This window comes from Orycteropus afer, unplaced genomic scaffold, assembly GCF_000298275.1.
Source record: "Orycteropus afer afer isolate SDZICR_OR568_19922 unplaced genomic scaffold, OryAfe1.0 scaffold00189, whole genome shotgun sequence".
Taxonomy (NCBI): domain Eukaryota; kingdom Metazoa; phylum Chordata; class Mammalia; order Tubulidentata; family Orycteropodidae; genus Orycteropus; species Orycteropus afer.
In genome coordinates, this window is record NW_006921776.1 from 3,991,139 (window position 1) to 4,010,729 (window position 19,591).

General features: G+C 34.6%; 1 protein-coding gene across 1 annotated transcript in view; it reads right to left on the minus strand.

Annotated features, from left to right (window-relative positions):
• Nucleotides 1-19,591, minus strand: part of ADGRL2 (adhesion G protein-coupled receptor L2) — a 193,202-nt gene that overhangs the window by 72,688 nt on the left and 100,923 nt on the right. Inside the window, exon 2 of the mRNA XM_042781872.1 lies at nucleotides 17,598-17,811. Coding sequence (XP_042637806.1) covers nucleotides 17,598-17,811 — 214 coding nt within the window. The remainder of the gene's footprint in view (nucleotides 1-17,597; nucleotides 17,812-19,591) is intronic.

The following is a 19,591-nucleotide window of genomic DNA, read 5'->3' on the forward strand; positions in this document are numbered from 1 at the left end:
TTGTATAAAAGGCCTAAAACACTTAGTTCCATGTTTTCCATGCTGATATAGAGTTAAAAACAATTTCATTTAAAATATTATTTTTGTAGATCTATTCAATAATCTTGATAACTATAAGAACACATCTTGATAGATTCTCCCCACCCCCCACAGCCTAAGTGTAAGAAGAAAAGAGGTCACAATGCCTAAAAGGAATAAGAAAGCTGATGCAAATGAATCATGGTGAATCAAAATGTGAAAGGGTGAAGCCAGAACTTGAATAGCTCACTTCAACAGATCAGTATTCTCTCAACTTGAGTCCATTTCCTCAGGAGTGCTCCTCACTTTCTCTTTCTCCACCAGTTTTTGAATTTTTTTGGATATAAGAGAGATTAGGTATTTTAGTTGTTGTTAGGTGCTGTCAAAGCAGCTCCAACTCATCATCGCGATCCTATATAAAAGAATGAAACACTGCCCAGTCCTGCACCAGCTTCCCAATCCTGCTATGCTCGAGCCCATCACTGCAGCCACTGTGTCAAGCCATCTCATTGAGGGTCTTCCCCTTTTTTTCTGACCCTCTATTTTACCAAGTATGATATCCTATTCCAGGGAATGATCCGTTCTGACAACATAACCAAAGTAGGTGACATAAAGCCTGGCCATTCTTAGCCTTTTCTGTACATATCTCATCCTCTTCAGCAGATATTTTTGAAGGGTTAATGGCTGTCTTAAGAATGTCAGAACTATCTGCAGTGCATGTAACATTGTGTCTTATTCTACAATTTAATATCTACATTAACATCAGTTGATAAGAGTTGAAAATACATTATCATCCAGTTGTTCATGCACATGAGCCTGCACATGGTAGAACTCAGTAATCATTTCGTGGCATTAACCAATGAATGAAAGATAAAGATATAATTTTATGAAACCAAGCATGATCCCATAACCATTTGCTATAAACCAAACAAAAATTTTTCTCTTTTACAGTTTATATAAACAGTTCATTTAACTTTTTAAAATTACAAAGAAAGCAGTAGAATGCTTCCACTCCATATTATACTTCTAGTTTGAATTAGCTTCCTATAAGTAACAATTCATCACGACCTATAAAATGGTAGACTCAAGTGCTTTAAAATATCGCTAACACCATGTGTAGGCTTGGAACTACAGGACTGTGTGCTATGAAGCAGCAAATATTGTGCTCTTTTGAAAAGCTAACATGCACTCTATGCCACAGTATAAACAGGATAAGCATATTAAATAATAGATGACTAGAAAAACATATTTATCACTGAAGATCGGACACTGCACACATTATCATAACACACATTAAAATCTATTAAGCCATTTTCAGAATTTTTACGTATCACAAAAGTTAAAGCTAAATAGGAGATTTTAATTTAATAAACTAAAGTTGAATATTTTAGAGCTTTAGAATTATTTATTTGCAAAAGTATTTTAAAACTTAAAGTAGCAGACCCACACATAACATTCCATATTTTATGATAGGAATCATAGCAACTTATTATATGTATTTGATATGTCATTATTAAGAACAACAAAAAACAAAGACTATACAATTTTACTACTGCTCTTATCTTTGACCCTTAAACTTTTCCATTCCAGCAACCTCATTAATGTCAAAACACCATTAGAATGTCTGCCCACTTTTAAATCTCTATAGCCTGGGCAAGTCAAAATCTTTTGGGTTCAATCAAGAGTGCTTTCTTTTTGCATTCAGCTATAAAGCTAAATAGAGCCACAAAGCTCAGATTATTTTTATTAAAGACCAAAAAGAAGAAGGAAAAAAGAAAAGAAAAACCACCTGACAAAGATAAACTTTTAGAATCCAAAGCAAAGGCATTTTTAGTCTTGAATCAGGCAATGCTTTTTTCTTTAAAAATTATTTTACTGAGAGATTCCTACAAATCATACAAACTAATACCACTGGTAGAAGCTGTTTCTATTATAAATATCAGTACCCTTCCTAGGTTGGGTACCCGGTGAAACAAACTGTGAGGCAAAGGTGTTGAACGTTGGCTGGGAATTCTCTCAAAGCTGTCAGTAAAGGGATGAGGGCAACATGATTGGTTACAGCAAGAAGTTGCAACAAAGGCTCAGAAAAAACCTCTGGAGGGAGGGAGCCCTGGAGTTGGGAAATGTTGTGAAGTCAAGCAAAGTGGTATGGGGACAGGTCTTTGTACCCTGGCATTCTATGTGAGCTTCCCCTGGGAAAGAAGTTTAACAGCAGATCCCCTTCAGCCCAGGGCAGGTTCTGGGAAGGTTTCAGCTGTGATCTCATCAGCAGGCAACTCTCCTGGCAACTGGGAAAGCGTGTGGTCCTAACCAGGGACTCTGGGCTCACACACAGCCACTCCAGAGCTGCAAATGTAAAGAGTTTTATAAACTCTTTTCAAAAACAGTTTTTTTCCTACTTCTCATTTGCACAACTTTAATTCTATTTTATCTTCTAGTACGCACTGACGTGTCAATCCTGTTTACTAAGTGATATTCAATGGGTTTCCTATAGAGCAATGAACCTTAACAGGCAGTTTTTAATTGGCCCACATAGGAAACCACATTACTATTAATTCCACAGCTACAGTATAAAATAAAACCATTGCTTCTCAAACTCTAGAGCAATTAGACCTCTCGGCTATTTGGCTAACTCTGCTTCATGATACCCAATGCAGTTAATTACATTTTTTGATGTTAATAGTCTCTGTCAGTCTCAAGCATAACTTGCCTTTGATGAATATTTAAATTATATTTGAATAAAAAAATAATCTTGGTTACATTTCATATTCAGTAATCATCACAGCTTAATAAAGGTCTTCTTGTCAAGGACTGAAATAAATGGCAATGCATATACAAATGTCCTAAATCAACTTATCAGATAATATCTTTGTTATGACATATATCTAATACACCTGTTTATATATATAAAAGGTATAGTATCATTCACATGACAACCCACAATTAGATTTCAAAAGTTACTTATAAACATTCTTTTAAATTATGTATCTAGAATTTCATGAATTAACAATGAGAACACCTTAGGACTGGGTCATAAGACAATTTAACGTATGGTGAAAATTACCCAATTAGAAAGTGTCCAAAAAAAAAAAAAAAAAATCAACATACATTATCATGCCTTTTGTTTTGGCAAGTCCAGGAGCAGTAATTCCCTCCTCCAAAACAACACAAAGCAACAAAAGGCTTTGATTTAATCAAAGTGGTTTTAATTATTGATCTCATATAAAAGCTCACTGAAATAATTAGTAAGGAAAATAACTTAAATAGTATTTTCCCCACATAAATACTGTAATGGGAAGGCTTAAAAAAAATGGGTGGAGTGGGGAAAAGGGAAGTAGGGGGAGGAGGTATAAAAGCAAAGCCTGTTAGTATAATTTATTTGAATTGTTTAGAACTTATTTTAATATCAGGGTGAAATGGGAACTTTAAAGGATAACAATTTAAATGTATCTTTACTTTTGCAAATTTAAAAAAACATATTACTAAGTGAAAACAGGTACAAGGGGCTCTAACAAGACATTAGGAAAAAACTGTGCAAATTAAGTGCCCTGAAGTTTACCTTTATTAGCTTCTTGGAAAACCCACATTTAGAGAAAAAGTAGTATTTTTACTCTTTACAGGAAAGTTAGTAACAACAATATACAGGGTCTGAAAAGGAACAGAAAGAACACCAGAGTTTCTCAAACCAACTTAAATAAAGTGACTCTCCTTTCAGACAAACCCTCCAAGGCCATAAGGGGTATGTGTTTTAGTTGAGTTCTAAAACTGCTTCTTTGGTTGGGTATGATATGTGAAGAAATACAGGGAGAACTAGGACATTTATTAATTATGAAACACACTTGATTGATTTATAGGAAATAAACACATCTTAGAAAACTAGAGTAACTCACTTCTTTGTGTTCATTCATAACCAGATTTTTATTGGAAACATCTGCAAAAAATATATTAAAACCAAACCTAATTATGAAATTATAAACAGCACTAAAATATGTAACTAAACTACTGTAATACATCGAAAGAAAATACACAATGAACTGAAAACAATGGGTCTTTTAAATCTACAAGACTGAGATAAATACATTATTAGTAAAATGTCATCCAAGTCTTAATTACTTATAATTATTTTACATAGACAATTACAAAGTAGAGTATCGATACAGGTTTTTGTTATTGTTGATGTTGCTGATGCTACTGCTAATATGGCCTAAGATTGCAAATTTCTAGTATATGGAAAAATTAACAGGTCCCTAATAAAGGAAGTTTAAACTATTGTTTTTATTATTTTTATATTTAACATCATATCTGTCTCTTGATAAAATTATTTCATCAGGTATACTACAAATGTACTAATTCATTGCTATCCAGCTTTTGACATGGCAAAGTAAAGCTCCTCAATTGCTGGTAAGGAAAAGTAAGGATTTGGGGAAAACTAACGACTAAGAGCACTTTCTCTACCAAAAACTCATTGCACACACACACACAAACACACACACATAAATCCACAGGGGATTGGTTGCAGGACCCACCTTGGATACCAAAACCTAAGGATACTCAAGTCCCTTACATGAAATGGCACAGTATTTGCATATAACCTATGGCACATCCTCCCACATGCTCTCTGTAAACGTTCAATCATCTCTAGATTACAACAGTACCTAATATAATGTAAATTTTATATAAATAGTACTTTAGCTTCTTCTTAGTCTTTGAAGGATTGCTTTGATCATTTAACTGCTTTTTTCCCCCCAGAAGATTTTTGATCCATGATTGGTTGAATCTGTGGATGCAGAAGCCACAGATACTGAGGGCCTACTGCATAGGAATTTTTTATTTACTAATAAATCTTATTAAAAACATACAAGAAAAAATAAGAATGGCATATCCTTAATATTAACCAAAACTGTATTTGGCCACTTTAATTAAATTATATGATGTATTAAATAATGAACAGCGTATTTTCAGACAATGAAATTATTCCAAACTTTCAATGAATATATGCATTCATTTACTGGTAATAAAAATACTAATATGAGGTTGTACTGCATACTGAAAATAATTCTTAAATCTCAAATGATGTTACAATTCATAATTCATTCTTCATTCTTTACATTGGCAGAAAACATGGATTATATCAAATCTTAGTAACATCAGGCTACTTAATTTGAGGAAGAAAAAAATAACATAAGAAAAAGTTAGATCCAAAGGAAAAACAGTGACTATGCTACAATTTAAAAGTAAAAATTACTATATCCTACTTTGATGAGTAGTATTGGTGTCTTTAAAGCTTGTGAGCAGCCGTCTAAGATATATTATTGGTTTCTCATCTGGAGCAAAAGAGAAAGAAGGAAACCAAAGACTCCAGAAGAAGAATCTAGTCTACAGGGCTAACAGCCTACATGAACCATAGCCTCATATATTCTGAGACCAGAAGAAGTAGATAGTGCTCAACTACCACGACTACTGTTCCGACCAAGAGCACAACAGATAATCCCAGACAGAATAGGAGAAAAAGAACAAAATTCAAATTCTTAAAAAAGGCCAGACTTAATGGACCAGGGGAGCTCTGGTAGCGAAGTGCCTAAAGCACTTGACTGCTAACCAGAAGGCTGGCGGTTCAAACACCAGCCACTCCTCGGAAGGAAGATGGAGCAATCTACTTCTGTAGTGATACTGCCTCGGAAACCCAAGGAGGGGTCTCTATGAGTCAGGGCCAACTCGACAGCTCATAACAACAACAATGGACCAGGAGAGACTAGAGGAACCCCCAAAGCGACTGCCCTGAGATACTCTTTAAACTTTGAACTGAAACTACTCCTGAGGGCATTTTTCAACTAAATAACGGGCTATCACATAAAATAAACAGTATTACCAGTGGGTACAGTGCTCCTTGGGAAAAAAAAAAAAAAAAACAGCTGTATGAGGCCAAAAAGTCAACACTGACCCTAAAGCAAAGGTGAAAAGGTAAGGGTGGATAGGGAAGCTAGATTAACAAAAATGGAACAAGCAAAACAGAAATATGAGAATGTTGACACATTGTGAAAAATGTAATCAATGTCATTGAATAACATGTAAGGAAACTGTTAAATGGGGACTTAATTTGCTATGTAAACTTTCACCAAAAATACAACAAAATATTACTTTTTTTTTTTTTTTTTTTTAAGTAACAATGTCATTTCCATTCTATATCATTGTTAGCAGGAGCTCTGGTAGTGTAGTGCCTGAGGCACTTGACTGCTAACCAGAAGGCTGGCGGTTCAAACCCACCAGCCACTCCTCGGAAGGAAGATGGGGCAATCTACTTCTGTAGTGATACCGCTTCAGAAACCCAAGGAGGGGTCGCTATGAGTCGTGTCCTACTCAATGGCACATAACAACAAAACAACAATAATTTTGAGTAAAAAATCTTTTATTTGTTCAAAATATAAATTTTAAAAGGGATTCTAGCAGGCCAAATTTATACACTGATATTCACTAGTATGATACCAGAAACTAGGTGCACACTGAAAATAAATCCCACATTATGTGCAAAAAGACTATCAAATGGGTATTTTAAACTACTCCTAGGTACACTAGGTTAGTGTTCTTTAAGTGATTTAACATTTGACTGGTATGTTTCAGTGATTCAACAGTAAATTAGACAGATACCCCCCCAAAAAAACCAATGCCATTGAGTGGATTCAGACTCATAGTGAACCCATTGGGTTTCCAAGGTAGTAAATCTTTACGGCCTTCCACGGAGTGGCTTGTAAGTTTGAACCACAACCTTCTGGTTAACAGTCAAATGCCTTAGGCACTGTGCCACCAGAGTTCTTTAGACAGATAATGTTGTTGTTGTTGTTGTTATGTGCTGTCGAGTCGGCCCCGACTCATAGCTACCCCTCCTTGGGTTTCCAAGGCAGTAACACTACGAAAGTAGGATTGCCCAACCTTCCTTCCGAGGAGTGGCTGGTAGGTTTGAACCGCCAGCCTTCTGGTTAGCAGTCAAGTGCTTTAGCCATTATGCTACCAGAACTCCTTAGACAGATAATAGTTCTTGACAATTAACATAATTAAATTATATATATAATTATATAAATTGAATTTTGTAAATGAGTAACAATTTTTTAGTGAATAGTAGGGAATGTCTTAAGTGAGTAAAAAGCTACAAAATATACATATATATATATATATACACACACATACAACACACAAGCACACACAACAAACACATTTATATAACATTGTCATTAGTTGTTGTTGTTGTTGTTGTGTGCCGTCGAGTCAGCCTTGACTCATTGCGACCCCTCCTTGGGTTTCCGAGGCAGTATCACTACGGAAGTAGGATTGCCCAACCTTCCTTCTGAGGAGGGGCTGGTGGGTTTGAACCGCCAGACTTCTGGTTAGCAGTCAAGTGCCTTAGCCACTACGCTACCAGAGTACATACCCTAAATTGAGGAAGCTGGAATAAATCACCCTGAAGACTATAAACAGTACTTTGAAAAGATTATTATGATTTACAGGTCAAATGTATTGTTCATATTCATTGTAAGTGATTTTGAGTCTATTCTTCACCTTTGATATCAAAAATAAAGACAAAGCTGAAATGAGATATGGCTTTACTATTAAACACTAACTTCCCCTTTCCTCTTACTTATTTGCTTCTGTTCAAAAATAAAAGCACATCATGTTGTGAATTCAAAGGCCTCTAAATTTCACTGAATAATCTAAAAAGTATCTCTAAAGCCAAAAAGGCACACAATAAGTGTGAAGTGTTCCTTAGGGACAAATGAAGACCAATTATGTAGTTTTGTTGGAGGGGGGCTGGGAAATGGTTCTGACTTCTAAGATCAATGGATAAAAGGAGGTAAAACCCCACATGTTAATGGAAAGGACCAGTGAAGTCCAACAATTCACATTTGTACCCTAAGAGTCTTTCTTCATGATTCAGTAGGAGATTGATTTACTAATCTTCATTAAAAAAGAGGAACAGAGGACTGCTGTAGGAAAGAATCTTTGGTGTCCCACAGTTTCTTTTTTTCTGTATTTGACAAGCAAGGTCATAAGGGATATTTAGATATGCCTTCTAAGCCATTTTATAATTTATTAGTATTTCTTAAACACTAAATGTGAATGTTTAATATGGTTCATGTTTATTATAGAGCACAGCCTCCTCTTCCAGTAATGAGTGCTTTGGTTTAAATGCCCATCAGTAAAGTGACATGCAGAGTATGTATCCAATTAGACATACCAATTAGAGCTTTAATGGTTATTTATTACGACACTAAGGTTCAAGAGTCTATGCTAGTAACTTCTCAAATCCTTGGTCTAAGACTGTGCTCGTAATTCCAGTTAGTGGTCATGAAACAACTCAGCCAATAGTGACAGAATTAGTAGAACAATAGGAAATAACCTAAGTACATCGAACAGAGATAATGGGTTAGTAGCATCTGAGTTATTTATTTTTCCCCAGATGCATTTAAGACTACTAGACAAATGGTTGGTAAATCAGACACCACAAATAGAAAAAGCAACTGGAATAAACAGCATAAGGTTAGAATGTAGTTTCTCAGAAGTGGCAGATCCTATGAGATCCTATGAGAATAAGTAAGATCCTATTAGATCCTATGAGAATAAGTAAGTTTCACTAAACAAATATACTAGCAGAGAAAAGTACCGCTGACCAGTAAGCACTTATTGTAATGAAAGAATATACCACCTCCCAGCACATTACGAAATATTAAATTAAGTGAAAAGGAAGATAGTAATTTTTGCCCCTTCTGTAACATGCCTTTAATGAGAAGGATGTGAAAAAACCTTGGAAAGATAAAGTTGATTGCTCTCTAATAAAGGAAGATCAGGAAACAAAAATTAATTCAACAAGACTTTCATACAGCTCTGACTTGGATACAAAGCTTCTTTATGAAGACTGAACAATCAATACAAAATGGGTGTATGCCAAGGGGAACATACACAGGCTAAAATCTATAATCATGAAGTATGCCAGTGGCAGTATTATTTTATATTTTAACGTATGTTCTCGGTTAAATTCTGAGACGATTTCAACATTCACCAACTCTCATAGTAAGGTTTGACGTGAGTATTTAAGTATCTCGCTCCTCAAAACCTTTTATACACAGTATCTATTTACATATTTGAAAATAAGAGAAAATAAAAACCCTAAATAATTAAGATGTAATTTTATTTAAGAATAGGTTTTTACACTACTGACATATTAATGAATGAGAAGCTAGATACAGAAAATTTGAAGTTGCAACCCCTGAGGTAAATAATTCAACCTTTTTTAAAGGTTCACAAAGTGAAAAGATGAATAGCAAGCATATTGCTACTCTATCCCAAGGATATTTTTTAAATAAGGAAGGAGAATATATATGCTGCTATGTGGACAAAGCGTACCGACTACACTGACAATTGATTCCCCATGTGTAATGAAAGGGAATCATTTGGGACATTGAGTCCCAAATTCCTCTGCAGCTCTAACAATCTAATATTCAATAACTCTAGACACTGTCATATATTTTTGCTTTTCCACAGTGTCCTTGACTCTTAGGAAGGACAGAGGAAAGGATTATTTATTCTACTTATTCCAAATTAAAGCCTGCCTGGTCTTTTACATGCACCTATACTTCCTATACTGCATGCCTTCAGTATGCACTAAATTTTCCATTCTCATTCTGCATCGTCTGTAATGTAAAGAGTCAAAGAATATGCAAACTTAGCATAATACATATACAATGAAGTATCTCTTCAAGTTATCATACACACAAGAAATTGTCCCAATTGGAATTACTACTGGATTAAAAATGTTAAGTATAACTCTTGGTAGATAATCAGTTGGATTACTGATTGCAAAAATCTGAGATTATAAATTATATGAAACGGGGCATTAGATGGTATAGATAAACCTGTTTCATCTTAGAGCTTCTTTCTATTGTCCCAACCTTTTCAGAAAAGATCTAGGCTCTGAAATCAACTTTGTCACTTACCTAGTTTAACTTAGGTTAATTAAATTAAGTTCTAGAACTTAGATTTTTTTTTTCTTCCCCTTAAGATAAAAATCCCTGAATAGTACCCCTACTTTATAAATGTATTTATTCACTGTCTAGTTCCATGCTGGTTCAGAAATCTTCAAGGCTGAATAGTATCTTCTTGAGTTCTATCCTGAAATTCTTTACCTTGAAAATCTTAATATGTTGGTTTTTTTTGATCTGTTTAAACAGAATAAAAATCTTCAACACCAATGAGAAAAACAGTGTATCTTTCATGCATTTTATACATATATCTCTTTCACTACTGGCTTGAAAACATTATCCTCCTACCCCTACTTGGTTACCTTGATGGCAAATGTACCTCTGCTCTTTAAATAGGTATTTCTAACCCAAGGAGGGGTCGCTATGAGTGGGGTCCAACTTGGTGGCACATAACAACAATATATTATATACCCCCACAACATAATCTTTGTGGGTAATATCTTCTATTTCCATGCAACTATCTACTTTATAGGAGCTCTGGTAGCATAGTACCTAAGGCACTTGACTGCTAACCAGAAGGCTGGCAGTTCAAACCCAACTGGCACTCCTCAGAAGAAAGGTTGGGCAATCTACTACCATAGTGATAGTGCCTCGGAAACTGAAGGAGGGGTTGCTATGAGTTGGGGCTGACTCAACAGCACATAACAACAATAACAACAACATCTACTTTATGTTTACATTTGCTTCATCTATTCGTTTTTGTTTGACCACTCTTTTGAGTACTAAACCTGTATAAACAGGTACCTGCTGAACTATGTGTGCTACCTTGCTTGCAAACACATTTAAAGGAGGCTAAATAGTTAGTATAGCAAGCCAAACAAACTGACTTATATTAGATAAAATAAGAAACCTAACATACTTATACTATGAGGTTTTACTCTCCTACAAATAAGTGGTAAGTAGACTCTATTAAGTGGCTAAAAACTTGGAAAGGCCCAGACGAATTCCCTAAATCTAGGGAACAACTGTACTTCCCTTGGGCAATTTCATTATCAAAAAATTATTACCAAGGGGGACGGGCTATTTTTCAATCAGTTAAAGTACATCTTTTGTACTCTAGGGAAAAAACTATCTAAAAAAGAACTACATAACTAAGTATATAGTTCTTACTACCCACCAGCCACTCCTCGGAAGGAAGGTTGGGCAATCCTACTTCCGTAGTGATACTGCCTCGGAAACCCAAGGAGGGGTCGCTATGAGTCGGGGCCGACTCGACGGCATATAACAACAACAACAACCTCTTGGGAGTAGTAGGACTCATTACTTTTAGTATCTCTTTGTATTTCTAGAAGCATACTAGTCACAGCGACCCCCTTTGGGTTTTCCAGGCAGTAATTCTTTACGAAAGTAGATTGTCTCATCTTTCTTCTCTGCAGCTGCTGGTGGGTTTAAACCACCAATCTTCTGGTTAGCAGGCAAATGTCTTAGGCATTGTGCTATCAGAGCTCCTCAGAAGCAAGCTGTTATTGTTAGGTGTCGTCATAGTGACCCTATGTATTAACAGAATGAAACACTGCTGGTGCACATATATTCTGAATTAAGATGTAAAACAGGACCTACCCATGAACATTAACCTTATATTTACTATTCGGATACCACAAAAGAGTAAGTACTTACATATTAATTATTTTCAGATTGCAAGGCCAAAATGCTAAAAGCACACTCTGAAGCAGAAAGCCATCTTGATGAAAATGGGCAGGTTATTAGAATAAAGAACATGAATAAAAGTACAGTTATAAACAACACCAGAAGCAAATATAAAGAACAGGATGTCAGGTGCAATTTAACACAATATCACTTTAAGGCCTTAGCTAGACTGTCCTGAGTACTACAAAGAACCAACATAGTTAGCAAAATTCTAATTCATCAACTACTTCTGAGTAGTAGGGCTTTGGTTTTAATGAATTCAAAGTGTTACAACTAACATTTTGTAGTTTTTAATTTGCCTGACTATAATTATCCTTAAAGAGTGGTGATTATTTCCTAAAATGTTAAAATATACATTCTTTTGGGAAAAAAAAAAAGTATTTCACTATTCCAGATGAGCCTTCAGTACACTTAAAAGAAAAATACACTATCAGCTACTAACAGAATTTTGGCTTCACACATTTTAAAGAGCAGGAAAGAGAAAATGGAGAAAAAGTAATAATTATTAATACTTTCACCATCACCAGACTCTGAATTACAAGTATATTTATTTACATGATTTTCAACTGTTAAAGTGATGACAATTGGAGGAAGAAATGAAAAGCCTTGAGATATATTATAGATATTTTAATGTTGTTGTTGTTGTTGTTACATGCCATCAAGTTGGACCCGACTTATAGCAACCCTTCCTTGGGTTTCTGAGGTGGTATTACTACAGAAGTAGATTGACCAACCTTCTTTCAAAGGAGTGGCTGGTGGGTTTGAACAGCCAGCCTTAGGCACTATGCTACCAGAGCTCCTAGATATTTTAACGGTACTAAAAATCTCTGTGCCTATATATAAAGAAATAGGGCTTTCAAATTTAACTTAAAAATTCAGTGTTTTTATTTGATCTTTCCAAAGTGATATTTTACTACAATAAAGGGGGAAAAATCTATCCTTTCTTACTTCATTGAATACTAAATTCTTTTGAGCATTATGAATGAAAAAATTTACCAAACTGTTAAGAGTTTGGTAAAAAATAATTCCTAATTATTTTTGTTAAGGCTGAAAGGACTATTTTTATATTATCCAACATATACACAGCATCAGCATAGTCTATATACCTAAAATTATATGGTAATAATTCAGATGCAAAAATATCACCTACCTGTTTTCTTATAGCTGTATGTAACTATGTACCAGTTAAATATGGCAGAGTATATGGGATATTAAGAATGGACTATGTAAAAGTTTCTACTAGGAAATTTACTTTTAAGATATAATTGTCTTCCTTCTCTATATCAAGTATTCATGTTTAAATTGTGATTGTGCTACTGAAAAAATATAAGCCATTAGTACAATACAACAATTCACAAATGTCATTTCTACAACCAGTGTTAGATCTTCCCCCTTAATTCAGTTATACACATACATTGTTTGAAGATTTTGATAGCACAGCTAGAAAGAACACATGTATGTTTTCAGATCATTTAAATACTCTGAAAATTCTAGCTCCTTTCAAAACTATTACGAAAACAATGCAGCACTGCTTCTATAAAATGATTCAACGAGAAAAATAACTGGATATACCTTATCCTGTATGTCTCTATAAGATGTAATTATATTTTTATGTACAAATATGGTAAGATAAGCATTTGGCTATGTATTTGTGCATTTAAATGCATATAACCCGAAACAGAGAATTTACCTACAACATACACTCCCTTCAGGTCAGCACTTCCAGGCCCTCTTTTTATACCACCTCCCACTGATTTCTGCTATTCAGGCTAGTAACTGGTAATTGCACATGATAATTCTTGACTTCCTATTTCTCTGTGGTCTACTCCTGGATGCCAAAGTCATATCACTACCATTGAATAGGTGGATCAACATATAAAGAACAGATGTATGCTTGATTACTAGTGTTTATCATATTGTCTTTCTCACAAAGGCAATTCCTAAATTTTGAAATACTATGAGCAAGATTTTTTTCTATAATTTTACTGGAGCACAGAATCCATTTTTCACAAGGAAGTTAAAAATGAAGGTTTGTTTCAAAGGTCAGATGTCAAAATCCCACATCATCCATAAAGGACTTTAAGTTTTACATAAGAATACTTCTATGAAATACTATTCATGCAGACGAGATTTAGCCTTAATTTCTAATAATTACCCCACAAGAACTAAAAACAATACCATTTTGGTGGAAATCATTTCAAAAGTATTGTGTTTGTTCTCTGGTTTGTTAAAAATATCTCCATAATCCCCGTGAGCATTTACAAATGGTGTATATATATATATATATATATATATATATATATATATATATATATGTATTTGTTGTTAAGTGCCGTGGAGTCGGACCCGACTCATAGCGACTGCTCCTTGGGTTTCTGAGGCAGTATCACTGTGGAAGTAGATTGCCCAACCTTCTTTCCGAGGAGTGGTTGGTGGGTTTGAACCACCAGCCTTCTGGTTAGCAGTTAAGTGCCTTAGACACTATGCTACCACAACTTCTATGTGTGTGTGTGTGTGTGTGTGTGTGTGTATATACACACACATATACAGTTACTGTATTTTGCTATCTGTAAAGATAAACTAATACATGTTCTGAGAATTTTGAGACTTTTCAGCAATCTGTATCTATACTGTTATTTCTGAATTTTTTAAAATACTTTTTCCAAGTTTTCCTTCACTGCCTCTTATCACCTTTAGATGTTTGCACTGTGTATATACCAACGAGCCCCCTGCCTACAAAAGTTGCTATTCTACTTTAAGGTGAACTAGTAAATAATTTAGAAAACTAGTCAAATATTGTGTGCAGAACAGGGAAAAAAAGTAGGGGAGATGCAAAAGTGTGTATTATTTAGTCTAAAGGGAAGGGAAGGTTGACTAGAAAGATGAAGATTATTCCAAGGAAACAAAATATAAAAGCTATAATATATAGTAAACTCTGTAACACATAAATGTCCCTCCACTGTCTCTGAACATGACTGATATTGATTATAACTAAGATTGGTAGAAAAGAAATTCTGGAGAAGTGAGATATTGTACTAGTTTAATCATAATTATGACTAACTACATCATTTGAAATATATATAGGTGTGGTAGATAAGGTTATGTGTCAACTTGGCTGGGCCTGGTTTTGAGTGGCTGGACAGCTGGATGCAGTTACTCCCCATGATGAGACTGGTAATCAATTCCATGTTGGAATCTACTGTGAGGAGCTGCATAGCTGCCTTATAAGAAAAAAATTTTGAGAAAGGTCTCAAGCTTTTTATGACACGCTTGGACCCTGCATGTAGCTGAGTCGCATTCAGTGGCCTGTCATACTGCCTACTGATCTTGGTAATGATTCTAGACTTGAACTACTGGCCTGCCATGTTGCTTAATAATCTTGGGACTGTGCCATTTTACTTGTTGACTTTGGGTTTGTCAGCCTCAGCTGGCAGCAGTTGCCTGAGTTAAGAGAAACCTCCAGCTTCAGTGGGCCAGGAACAAGAGGCAGAGCTGAAGCGAATGTTGACAGGCCTTCACCAAACCCCTAGAGTTGGCACTCTGAACTAGACTTCTAGCCTCCTAAACTGTAGGGGAATAAATCCCTATTTGTTAAAACCATCCATTTGTGGTATTTATGTTAGAGCAGCACTAGAGAATCAAAACAATAGGAAAATTACTACAACTAAGATGTGAGGAGTTAGGTGCTCTGGATCCAGAAGAGAGGAAAGTGATACCCATAATCATTAGTTATTTTACATATATTAAATCTGAAGAGGTAACTGTCTAGTTCAGGATTTCAGAGAGAGCTACTGAATTTATTAATTCACTCTCTTTGGGGGAGAAACAATCATGATAATTTCAAATAGTGTCATTTTTTTTGTCATTTTTTGTCTAAACCAATCCTGTTCCATGTGCAGATGGAAATTTTAGTTGTCTGAAAATGAAAGTGGGAAAAGTAAAAAGATCTGGGCCCAAGTTATCCATAGGTGCACCAATTACTGACATGGGAAGAAATCCCAACTACATACAAAACATTCACAAAACACCGCAAGCAAATATCCTGATTTACTATTAGACCATAACCTCTTTGTCAGGATGTACTGGTAAATTTTTCAGTCAGTCAGAGAATATTTACTAGATACCATCTATATGCCAAGTTCCACAACAAATCCTGAGGATTTAACAATAAACAACCCAGATATGGTATACTCTAAAAGTCTACTACAGAATGACAGGAGCTTAAACCAATTACCAATTATTGTAAATGAATAAGTAATTCAAAGAATTATACTACTGCCTTGCACATACTCGATGCCTACAGAATAAAAGAATGAATGAAAGAACTAAAACATGAATCCTACCTGCCTCATTTAAAAAATCTTTCTCCTAAAACCAAATGAGATCTTCTTTTTTCCCTTCTGAAAACTACAAAGAATTTCTCATGTGTTATTTATAATGTTTTGTCCTGAATTATTTTTTGTTTTTGTTAGTGTCCATCAGGTCAATTTCAACTCACAGCAACCCCATGTTACAACACAGAACTACCCTACAGGGTTTTTCAGGCTGTTATCTTTACAAAAGCAGATTGCCAAATCTTTTCTTGTGGAGCCACTAGATAAGTCTGAATCATCAACCTTTTGGTTAGTATCCAAGTGTTTAACTGTTATGCCACCAGGGCTCCTATGTATTATTATAGGGGTACCATTTACATAGTTAAGGAGCTCTGGTGGTATAGTGCCTAAGACATTTGACTGCTAACCAGAAGGCTGGTGGTTCAAACCCACCAGCCAGTCCATGGGAAGAAGACTTGACAATCTACTTCTATAAAGATTTACTGTCTTGGAAACCCAAAGGGGGTTGTTATGAGTCAGAATCAACTTGATGGCAGCTGAGTTTGGTTTTTTTGGTTTATTTACATAGTTATACAATTTGTAATGAACTTTCCAATACATTATCATATTTAATACACAAACCAATGTATGTATAATAGTGCCCACATTTAGTAGTTAATGAACTGGGGTTCAATTTTATTGAAGTAGCTAAAGACTAATTTATAACCAATTCTGTAAGTCATCTATACAAACTACTACAGTGCCTTGGACATTCAAAGAACATAGTCAAATTCTATCTTCTCCTGACTTCAATCCTCCTCATTGTAGCAAAAAAAAATTCTTCAAATCTACATTTTTAAAGAAAAGACAATTCACCATTTGCTCTATCTTTAAAATCATCTTGAGCAATATATAGAGGAATAAAAGGAAAGGAATGGTTTGAATTATAAAGCATAGTACTTATCCTAACTATATAGTATTTGAAGAGGAAATTCCCATTTTATATTCAGAAATACATTTGCCTCTTGCCTTACCACATCTGTTATATTGATGACTCTCTCTCAGTTAATAATACTTTTCTAACAAGGTGGTGTCATGAACATTGAATAAAGCAAAATCCACTAGGAAAACGAGGTTTAGTCCACAAAAAGGATTTCTCTTAAAGGAAACAAGGATTCTATATTTAAGTCTTATGCTTTCTTAACTTGGATTTGTTTTTATTTTGTTTTATTCTTTTAAAGTGAAAGAATAAATATTGCCATAGATCTAGACAATTAAAGATTCTTTATATTATAGAAAATATTTTAAAATTTTGAAACCTTAAAAAAAATATATCCCATGTGACATTATTCTTACTGTGTATGATACAGAAAACCAAGATATATGCCTTCTGACACATGTCAATCCACATAAAGATTTTAATATGAATAACTTTATAATATACAGCAGAAATCCTTATTAGTATATAAAACCCTCAGATTAGAAAATAGACTGAGACATGGACTATATCCATCCACTTTTTAATTATTCTAATTATTTTACAAAGATGGATATAGTAGCTAAAATGGAATCTTATTATATGAATATTTACCTTTGTGTCATAATTTTGAAGGCATCTGGGAGGTAGCAGTCTGTATTCTCCATCTGAAATGGGTCAGCATCACAAATCTTGTCATCTGTCCGACCATAGTTAGCACTCTCAATCATGATGACATCACTGCCTGGACACCTCAGGTCTATAGAATAACCTTCGCAGGACAGTTCTCGCCTAACTAACCCAAATGGTAAAGCTGCTCTGCTGAAACCTTGAAAAGAAAAAAGAAAGAAAAATAAACTTACTCATTTATGAAGTAAATTATTTTAATAACGCATTTTCAAATAATACGATCCATGTCTATAGTCAACTGAAGACTTGTCACAAAGTATGCTTTTCTTTGTTAGCCAATAATTTTATATTAACTTTAACAAAAGTCACAATCAGAAATTAAGTGGATCTTTTTGAGCAAATCCAAAGGAAAATGACAAATTTAAGCAATGGATTCATAAATAGTGACAAGTTTTACAAATACCGAATGTGACAACTAATCAGGGGACAATTTTCATCTCTGCAATGGAATAAAGCTTTCATAATATACGTGCCTTACTTTTTCACATATGTGTACATGTTAACTGTTGTCAGTAGCACTTATCTTAAAAATATAGTTTTGTCTTAGCAGTTGTTCCCAAAAATAACAGATGTTTAGGAGAGTAAGATACTGACAGGATAATTATTTCAATTTACAGATACTTTATTTAAAACTGGAATCTCGGATGGCACAAGTGATTAAGCACTCGACCAGTGCTTAATCCACCAGAAGGCTGGTGGTTCTAACACATCCAGAAGCCCCTTGAAAGAAAGATCTGCCAATCAGCTTACAAAAAATCACAGCCTTGTAAACTCTATGAATCACAGGATCTAGTTACCATGATTCTGAATCAATTCAATGGCAACTGTTTCTTCTTTTATTTTTTTTTTTGGGGGGGGGCAGGGAATGTAGTGTGGATTTATTTAAAATTGGTATCACTAAAAGGTTTCAGACAATGGTTCAATCCAATCCAACAACCGAATGACCCAAGATGGGCAAAACTTTAATATTCAGTTTTGTCATATGTAAAATAGAAATGAAACATCTATAACATTACTTTCCATATCTGTTTGACTCTAAAATAAAATAATGTAAAGAAATACATTTAATAAAACTTGTGTGTCATTCAAGTTAATTCCAACTCATGTTGTTGCTGTTTGGTACAGACAGTCAAGTCGGTTCTGAATCATGCCACTCTATACAATAGAGTAAAAATGCCTCATTAGCTTTCCAAGGCTGTAATCTTTACAAAAACAGTCACCAGGTCTTTTCTCCTGTGGAGTCGCTGGTGGATTTGAATTGGCAGGTCAACCATTAACCATGGCACCATCAGAGTTCCTTTAATAAAAATTCTCCATATATTTATGTATGATCTATTAGGCAGAATTATAGACTACCACTGTTTATGGGTGCTATTAAAAAATAATAATAATAAATTGCTAAATAGAATAAAAGTTCAGACTTTTAAATTTCATTCCATGGTTTTCAAACCAGTAATCCCATAAAGTAATAACAAAACACAGACAAAGGGTAAAAGCAGGGAAACTCAACTACATAGAAGAAATATATATGGAAGAAGTGCATTTTTAGTGTATTGTTGTACTACATAAGTCTCAGCTAAAGTATCAAAAACTCTGATACTGCTTCAATTTTTTATTTCTCAACAGCCACTCCTCGGAAGGAAGGTTGGGCAATCTACTTCCATAGTGATACTGTCTCGGAAACCCAAGGAGGGGTTGCTATGAGTCAGGTCCCACCCGGCAGCACATAACAACAAACTCTTACTATCTATATCATGTTTATTATATAACTGACATTTACAGTGTTTTTTTTTTTTCCTTATCTTTTAATTACTCTGCATCACAGGGATTATCCTATATAGATCCCCTTTTATACAGAAAACAAGCATTTAGAAATAAAGTATATTGTTGTAAATTATAAATTTCCAGGTTAAAGAGCT